Source organism: Nuphar pumila, chromosome 9 (genome assembly GCF_984573655.1).
Source record: "Nuphar pumila chromosome 9, dmNupPumi1.hap1.1, whole genome shotgun sequence".
Classification (NCBI taxonomy): domain Eukaryota; kingdom Viridiplantae; phylum Streptophyta; class Magnoliopsida; order Nymphaeales; family Nymphaeaceae; genus Nuphar; species Nuphar pumila.
The window spans coordinates 87551570-87560409 of record NC_143257.1 but is presented as its reverse complement, the minus strand read 5'-3'; the positions used below and the strand labels follow the sequence as shown (position 1 = coordinate 87560409).

Genomic DNA, 8840 nt, shown 5'->3' with positions numbered 1-8840 from the left:
ATGGCCATGTTTTCATTATAGATGGTGTGAATCTGATTTGAAGTTCCTCGATTAGGCAATGATTATTTTATCTTGAAACTGGCCCCACCGAAAAGTTGTGTTGTATGGCTCTACGTGAAGAATATGGCAACATCTATAGAATAGGAAAGCTTTGTTTACGGTTTAAAACTTGATCTATCCTTTTTAAGAGCCTCAAGCCCAAACACGATAATGCTATTATATCACCCTATAGCTTCGGTGAGCAGGGTTGAAAAAGAGGAGTTACAAAGGCAAGGTCAATCATTGCTGCAGGGTCTTTTGGAAGATTCTATTTGTAGCTTGAAAAGTTGAAACCATCATAAATCTTGTTACCTTATTTCCAAGCTACAGACACCTTAATTGCTATGCTTGAGCTAAATGCTCTCTCCATGTTAGAAGCAAGTTGATAATGGGCAATAAACAATGTTTGTACTGTATTAGCCCTCAGTGTCCTGTTCCTCCTTATGCAGGTGCTCATTTTTAAGTGATATAATGCTCTTGAGAACATTTTTTTCCTTTGCAAGAAGAAAGAAAGAAGAGAAAAAGAGAGGGAAATTCCCATAGCTTGTGGTTAGCCATTCATTTTGCGGGAAATTATCTTTATTTTATTCATGCTTCTATTGTTAACAATATTTGTTTCTCTGCAAACAACAACTACAGCTATAAAAGGGAAATGTGAATGCAGCGTAGCTCTTGAGAAATGAAAGAAAATTTCTTCTTTTTTTTTAGCCTTCAGAAAATGGTGATATCTGAACATATCACATTGTTTGCTAGTCCTCAAGCAAACTGAAGCAAAAAGCAAAAATGCTAAACTAATCAAAACAAAAAAAAACTAACTCACTTTCGTAGGAATCACGATTGCATTTAGCATATGCAACAAGCCCCTTCAACCCTTAGGTTACCCCAGTAGACGAGTAAGGTCTCATAAGGGTTCGCAGTGATGCTACCCACAAACATCTTTGTCATGTATGTATAAATATTCAACTTCACAAATCATTAGGCAATCAAAGAGTTTGTTTTCACAAATATTTCGTGCCATTACATTATTAAAACATGATTAGAGTCTTTCACCTGCCACCACAGAATAAAATATTTTCTTTTACTTTTCTAAATAGCATAATCATTTATATTTTATTCTCAGAAATTTAAATAAGTACATGTTATTATTTACTAATCCTCACTCATGTTTTCTGCATAGGTTTTTTCAATATTTGCTTCTAAGCAGTGAACTTTTTCTTTTACGCTTTTTCCTTTTTCTTTTTCTTGATTTTCAATTTTTCACACTTTTTCTTCCTTTCTTTTATTGAGCACTATATCAAATTTCTAGTTTTTGTGACCTGTGTAACGAGAATTGGGTCAGTGACTCCTGGGTCAGATGACCTTAGGGCACCAGATACAAAGTACCTCTCAGACTTAATTGCTCAAGTCACTAGACCTTTAATTTTTATAGTTTATGTATAGCTTTCTTCTCTATCATGTGTAATGTCAATATCTATTAAGCTCTCTATAAAGTCCATTTAACATGCTTTCGGGCCGGTGGCTCCCGAACAAGATGGCTTTAGGGCATCAGGTGTAAACACCCTTCAGGCTCTACTCACTCAAACCAAATGGGCCATAAATATCAACTAGACATAGAAGTGATTTCCTTCGTTATCCTTTTTGACATGGGACTCAAACACTTCAACTTGTGTTTGAGCTCAGCTACTAGGGAATACGAAGATACAAAACAACTAAACATATGTGATTTTCACTTTTGAGCTCATAATTGTAATGTTGTTTATTTGCTTAGTTTTTCAAAAAATAACACTGTGCATATTCATACTTGTGATTTAAAATAAACTCTAACATGCATCTATCATCATTTCTTTGAAATCCGCATAAACAATTATGTTTTTCCAGATCAGTGTCAGAAAAATTGTGGGGCTTAAAAATTCTCTAAAAACACTAGATATTGTAAAGTATTCATATAAGTTCAAACTCATTCCTTAAAAGCCCATTTTTTATGAGTTTTTAACAGAAATGTATGTATGAAAACAAAAAAAGTTTGGGTGCAAACTACACCCTCCCCCATGCTTGACTGACACTGTCCTCAGTGACAGTCCCCCATGCTTGCATGAAACTATATGAATGCAGATGAGAATAAAAGAAATGAGAGGAAAGGAGTAGAAGTCACCTGATCCACACTAGGGGACCTTACCTGATACGACATGTAAATGGGTCTAAAGAGGTTCCACCTATCTTAATGTTATGCAACTCATAAAAATGTACAAAAAATTGCAATGCATACATGCTCTAAACATCAAACTCATAAAAGAAGAAAAACACATCTAACAAAAACTACTAAAGAACAAAAAATCTAATCCTAAGAATACAACATACAAATATTGTGTACTGCCTCACTCATCTACAAGGTCAATCACCTCAATGTCCTGACTAACCACGACATCAGAAATGTAGGGCTTCAGCCATTGCTTATTGACCTTGAAGATACTACCCGTTCGAGGGTCCAAAATATCAATAGCGCCATGTGAAAAAACTCTATGGACAATGAACGGGCCATCCCATCTGGATTTCAGCTTCTCTGGAAAAAGATGGAGATGCAAATTATAAAGCCAGACCTTCTGACCAGGATCAAACTGCTTCCTCAAGATATGATGATCATGAAACTGCTTGGTTCGAGCTTTGTAGATCTTGGTACTCTTGTAAGCCTCATTTTGTAACTCCTCAAGCTCACTCATATGTAATTTCCTCTCTACGCTAGCTTGGGTCATATAAAAAATGAACTTTTTGATATCCCAATACACCCTATGCTCCAACTCAATAGGGAGATGACATGGTTTCCCAAAAACCAGTCGGTATAGAAACATACCAATTGGAGTCTTGAAAGCAGTTCTATAGGCCCAAAGGGCATCATCGAGGTGTTGGGACCAGTCCTTGCAGTTTGGTCGGACTGTCTTTTAAAAAATCCTCTTGATCTTCCTATTGAAGACCTCTACCTGGCCACTGGTCTGCGGATGGTATGGTGTGACAATCTGATGATGTATTGAGTATTTCTTAAGTAAGGAAGCTACTTGCACATTTTGGAAGTACGCACCTCCATCACTAATCATTGCTCTCAAAACTCTGAACCTATTAAAGATATTGTGCTTGATAAATTGAAGCACCTCTTTATGATCATTGGTCCGGGTGGCCATGGCATCGACCCACTTGGAGACATAATCAACCACCACTAAAATATACACAAACCCAAACGAAGGAGGGAAAGGGCCCATAAAATCAATGCCCCACACATCAAAAATCTCAACAATAAGAATGGGAAGAAGGGGCATCATATCATGCTTGGTAATGCGTCCTGTCTGCTAACAATGCACTCACCTCCTACAAAAATTGTGAGTATTTCTATGCAGTATCGACCACAAAAATGGATGAAAAAATGGCCTCCATAAGCCAAGGAATGACAGAAAGACAAGATGGAGTCGCACTCCTCCTCAGAAACGCACCTCCAAATCATCTGATTTGGGCATAATCGAAACAACTCTGGGTCCTCCCAGAAATAATGTTTTACCTGCACGAATAAAATGATCTCTCTCATTGCGGTTCCAATATGCAGGGAACTCTCCAATCACCAGGAAGTTGATGATATGCACAAACCAGGGCAGACACTTGACATGAAAGAGTTGCTCATCCGGGAATGAATCATCATTCTGTCCCTAATCAGTGGGTGTCTCCACAGTCAGTTTAGACAGATGATCTGCTACAAGATTCTCACATCCACTCTTATCTCAAATGTCGAGATCAAATTCTTATAACAATAGGATCCATCAAATGAGACACGGTTTGGCATCCTTTTTACTCATCAGATATCGCAAGGCGACATGATTTGAGTTAACAATGACCTTGGAGCCCAACAAATAAGAACATAACTTCTCAAGGGCAAAGACTATAGCTAGCAGTTCCTTCTCCATGGTGGTATATTGCATCTGCACATCGGAGAGGGTCCTACTAACATAATAAATGACATGAGACCTCTGTTCTATCTTCTGGCCAAGAATAACTCTAACCGTGTAATCAGACGTGTCACATATGATCTCAAAAGGCACTGACTAATTGAGAGAATGAAGAATGGGAGCTGTGGTCAGGGTCTCCTTTGAAGACATAAATGCCTTCAGACATGCATCATAAAAACAAGCGGCTGGTCTTTTGACAGCAGGTTGCACAATGGTCTAGAAATCCTACTGAAATCTTTGATGAATCATCGATAGAAACCTGCATGCCCTAGGAATAAACGCACCTGCCGCATAGAGGTCAGTGAAGATAATCTGGCAATGGACTCCACTTTGGCCTTGTCGACCTCAATCCCTTTCTCTAACACGATATGTCCAAGAACAATCCCATGTTGAACCATGAAATGGATCTTCTTCCAACTAAGCACAAGATTTGTCTCCCTACAATGCTTCAGCACTCAGGATAGCTTCTAGAGACAATCATCAAAGGAAGAGCCATAGACCAAAAAATCATCCATGAAAATCTCAAGGACATCATCCATCATATGCGAGAAGATCACCATCATACACTGCTGAAATATTGTTGGGGCATTGTAGAGCCCGAACATCATTCTTCTATAAGCAAAGGTGCCATATGGCTAGGTGAACGTCATCTTCTCCTGGTCCTCAAGATGAACGTCTACCTGATTATATCTTGAATAACCATCCAGAAAATAAAAATATTGTTAGCCTGCGAGTCTCTCCAAGATTTGGTCGATGAACAACAATGGGAAGTGATCTTTTCTAGTTGCATTGTTCAACTTTCTATAATCAATGAATACTCTTCATCCCGTGATAGTCCTTATGAGGATGCTTTCTCATTTCTTATTCAACTCCACGGTGAACCCATACTTCTTGGGGACAACCTGGGTGGGGCTCACCCACTGACTATCGGAGATGGAATATATGATCCTTGCATCCAACCATTTAACTACAACCTTCTTCACCACCTCCTTCATGTGGAGATTCAGCCTCCTTTGTGCCTCTCTAGAGGGTTTAGCACCCTCATCCATGATAATCGTATGCATGCAAAAGGACAAGTCTATCCCCTTTAGATTCACCACCGACCATTCAATCGCCTCTTTATGCTCATGCAAGACCTGCAAAAGCTAACACTCTTGAGTGTCAGTCAAGTCTGCGGAAATGATGACGGGGAGAGTTCGATCCTTGACTAAAAAGGCATACTTGAGTGAGACTGGTAAGGGCTTCAACTCTAGCTCGGGCGGACTCTCAATGGAAGGTCGGGCTGGCTTTTCTGCCAGCTCCGAAAGTGGTTCGAAGGGCTAGGTCCAACTCAGGTCACTTGACTAACTCTCCATCGATCCATGACAATCTACCTCGAGTAATTCATCAACCTCCTCCTGAGGTGGATCACTCAACAACCAGTCATGCTCCCCCTCTACGAGGTCCTCAATAAAATCAATCTCGAAAGACGCCTCATTGCCGGCAGGCTCTATCGTAGCATGAAAAATATTCAGCCTCATCTTCGTGTTGCCAAATGAGACATCTGTCACGCCATTGCGACAATTAATGCACGCATTGGTGGTGGCCAGAAAGGGGCATCCTAAAATGATAGGAGTTTGTCGCATGTCATCCACTCCCTCCATATCCAATATGATGAAGTCGACAGGAAAGTAGAAGTCTTCCACCTTGACTAGAACATCTTCAAGAATCCCTCGTGGGACCTTGATCGATCTATTTGCAAGCTTCAAAGTCATAAGTATCGGCTTCATCTTCTTTAGTCCAAACTTGTCATAAAAGAAACCCAGCAAGATATTGACGTTTGCCCCAAGGTCGAGCAAAGCACGCTCGACAGTGATATCTCCTATAACACATGAAAGAATCAAAGTCCTTGGGTCCTTGAGCTTTGGTGGGGTTTGGTGCTGTAACACCGCACTCACCTGCTCTATCAAGTAGATCTTTTTGGGCACTTGGGGCCTCAACTTCCTCTTCTGCGTATAAAGCTCCTTTAGAAACTTTGCATATGCAGGGACTTGCTAGATGGTGTCAAGCAATGCGAGGTTTATCTGGACGTGCTTGAATATCTCAAGCATCTCTTGCATGTTCACTCCCTATTTGCTCAACGACTTCGGTCTCTTTAGCGCCTCAGGAAAATGGGCTTTGGGGATATAGGCCTTTAAAGGCTCAGATAGGTGATCCCTCTCACTTTCCTGAGGTAAGGCAGTAGGGACCAACTTTTTTTCACTTGGTCTCTCGCTTTCTTCTGCAGCCTCCCTCAATCTGTATTGCTTCCCATTTCTAAGGGTTATAACATCTTGAGCCTGCTCTTGATGGACACCTGTCATATGCAGGCCATGCATCAGCTTCTTACCCCTAGGGTTTACCACCGGTTGGCTAGGTAAAGCCCCATCACTCCGCCTGCTAAGCACCTTGGTGAGTTGTCTCATTTGAGTCTCAAGTTTCGCAATGAAATGCGTATGGGAACTCAAGTTCGCCTTAAGATCCGAGAAAGCCTACAACATCTTGTCCTCGAAGGACTGACTGAAAGAAGGCTCTTGGGACTGGGGCTAACTGTATGTGGGCTGGGCTGGAGGGTAGCTCGCTCTCTGAAAACCAAGCGCATAACCACCTTACCTGGGTTGGTTTTGAGAAGAGTTGGGGGGTTGGGCTTGTGCATTTCTCTACAAGAAATTGGGATGGTTTTGCCAACCCAGGTTATAGGTACTGGAATATGGATTGGGTGTGGGCCTAGCGAAACTCTGTGCCATCTGAGCTTGTTCCTAGACAAACTCAGGATACTGTGGTGCTACGGGCAGTCAACAACATGATGTGCAGGGCTAGCACACAACACACACACCTACAGGCTAGAGAGGGACCCGACAAAACTGATCCAATTTCTAGAACAACTGGTCGACTCTACGCAGGTGTGGCCCTCTCAGATCATGAAGCATAAGCATGGTACATCGAGTTCTTGCTCAGGGTCTCAAAAAGAGCCCATGCTTCATCTTTATTCTTGAGCATAACAGTGCCTCGATAGACAACGTCAACCATTTGACAATTCTTCTCAGTGAGACCATCACAAAAATATTGCACTAGTTGCTAGCAAGACACCTAGTGGTGAGAACACTTTTGGAGAAGATTTTTCATCCTCTCCCACGTCTCATAGAACATCTCTCCCTTAATCTGCAAAAAGCTGGTGATGGCTTTCCGATATTGGTTCGTCTTACCAATCGATAAATATTTCTTGAGGAACTCTCTTTGCATATCTTCCCAAGTGGTAATTTGAACTGTATCGAGAGCCTTCAGCCAGTGCTTGGCTTTATCCTTAAGGGAGAAGGAGAACAACGTCAACCTTAACGCATCATCTCCAAAATTATTGATCTACATCGTAGAGCAGATCTCGAGGAATTCATCGAGATAACAGTATGAGTTTTCGTTACTAAAGCCTTAGAACGAGGGTAACATCTGGATAACACTGGCCTTAATCTCAAAATGGTTCGCTCCCATATCAGGTCTCGTGATGCAGGAGGCGGGAGTGTAAGTGTTGGGCATGAAGTACTCTCAAAGAGGACGGATCAACTGCCGATCTTCAGCCATGGGGCCGAATCTGTGGGCTGTCTTAATAAGGGATTCTGGGTCCTCAATAAACTTAGCAAGCTCAAGGTCAAGTGAGTATCGCCCATGCATGCACCAGAGGATAGACCGATGCAACAACTATCCTAAGTCACTGGTTTTTTTACCTACCTAACGTGCAAAATGGCCAATCCATAGCAAACCACAAAGCAGGTAAAAAAATAATAACTAGAAAGCAGTAAACAAGTACTACGCACTTGCACCCAACAAATATTATGGAAAAAATAAATTATAAGCACGGTACCAATCGTGCGCAGTCACCTCTAAGGGTATCCTGCTTGGTGGGCTGTGCAGGAAAGGTAAGCCAATATCTAGGGTTTGCAAACAACGTGGTTCTAAACCTAAATGCAGAAAAGAAACTACACAATCCTAGTTAATGAACAGAAAAAAAGAAACTAAACAATTCTAAGTAAGGACAAAAAAAAAATTAGCAACCTATCAAAATGCAAATAAACACTTGGCAATAAAGTGAATACTCGTATTAATCGTCGTTCTCCGGCAACGACGCAAAAAAAAATTGGTGTGAGTTTTATAAAAACACTTTTTAAAACAATATTTTTAATCAAAATCAAGTGAAAGCGAGACACCAAAAATATAAAAACTGGCTCGCACGAGTGGTGGAGTCTAGGTCGATCTCAGGGAATGGGAAATACTTGTATTCAAACACACAAGCTAAACTATGCTTTATTGCCAAAATGCAAGAATTAATTAATTAAATAAACATGAGAGTACTGCCTCTATAGGCATGGATTTTTATATTTTTTCATGAGTTTAGATCATGATCATACCCTCCTAACCGTGGGTTTGACTCAGATCTAAGGATCCATGGCAAAAACATGTTTTCCCACAAAGAAAATCCTTTTTGAAATCGGGTTTTTTATAAAAACCGGTTTCTCATAAAATAAAATTGTGAAATTAGTTAATATTCAATTTATGCCATGATTTTCTTGCAAATATCAATTTGGGTTGGTACAATATATTATTATAGGCATACTGTAAAAATTTTAGGGTTTTCTATGATTGAAATCTTGGGATATTGCGATTTTATCAAAATTAGGTTTCTCAGAAAAGAAATCGGTGAATTTATCAAAAAAGTAAATTTCGTGGGTTGATTCATGCAAGATTTGATAATTTATGATAGATTATGATTTGTTCAACCTTCTGTGAATATTGTGGATTTTTCAT

At 40.3% G+C, this 8840-nt stretch overlaps 1 protein-coding gene across 1 annotated transcript; it reads right to left on the bottom strand.

The window, feature by feature from the left end:
• Window positions 1–2414: 2414 nt before the first annotated feature.
• On the bottom strand, window positions 2415–6699 carry LOC149828676 (uncharacterized). Its single transcript, XM_090017115.1, has 8 exons — window positions 6657–6699; window positions 5399–5886; window positions 4943–5161; window positions 4310–4471; window positions 3915–4121; window positions 3584–3728; window positions 3113–3247; window positions 2415–2779 (listed from the first exon to the last, which is right to left on the bottom strand). Exons 1-8 carry the CDS (start codon window positions 6697–6699, stop codon window positions 2415–2417), a joined length of 1764 nt encoding a protein of 587 aa, XP_089873241.1.
• Window positions 6700–8840: the final 2141 nt, after the last annotated feature.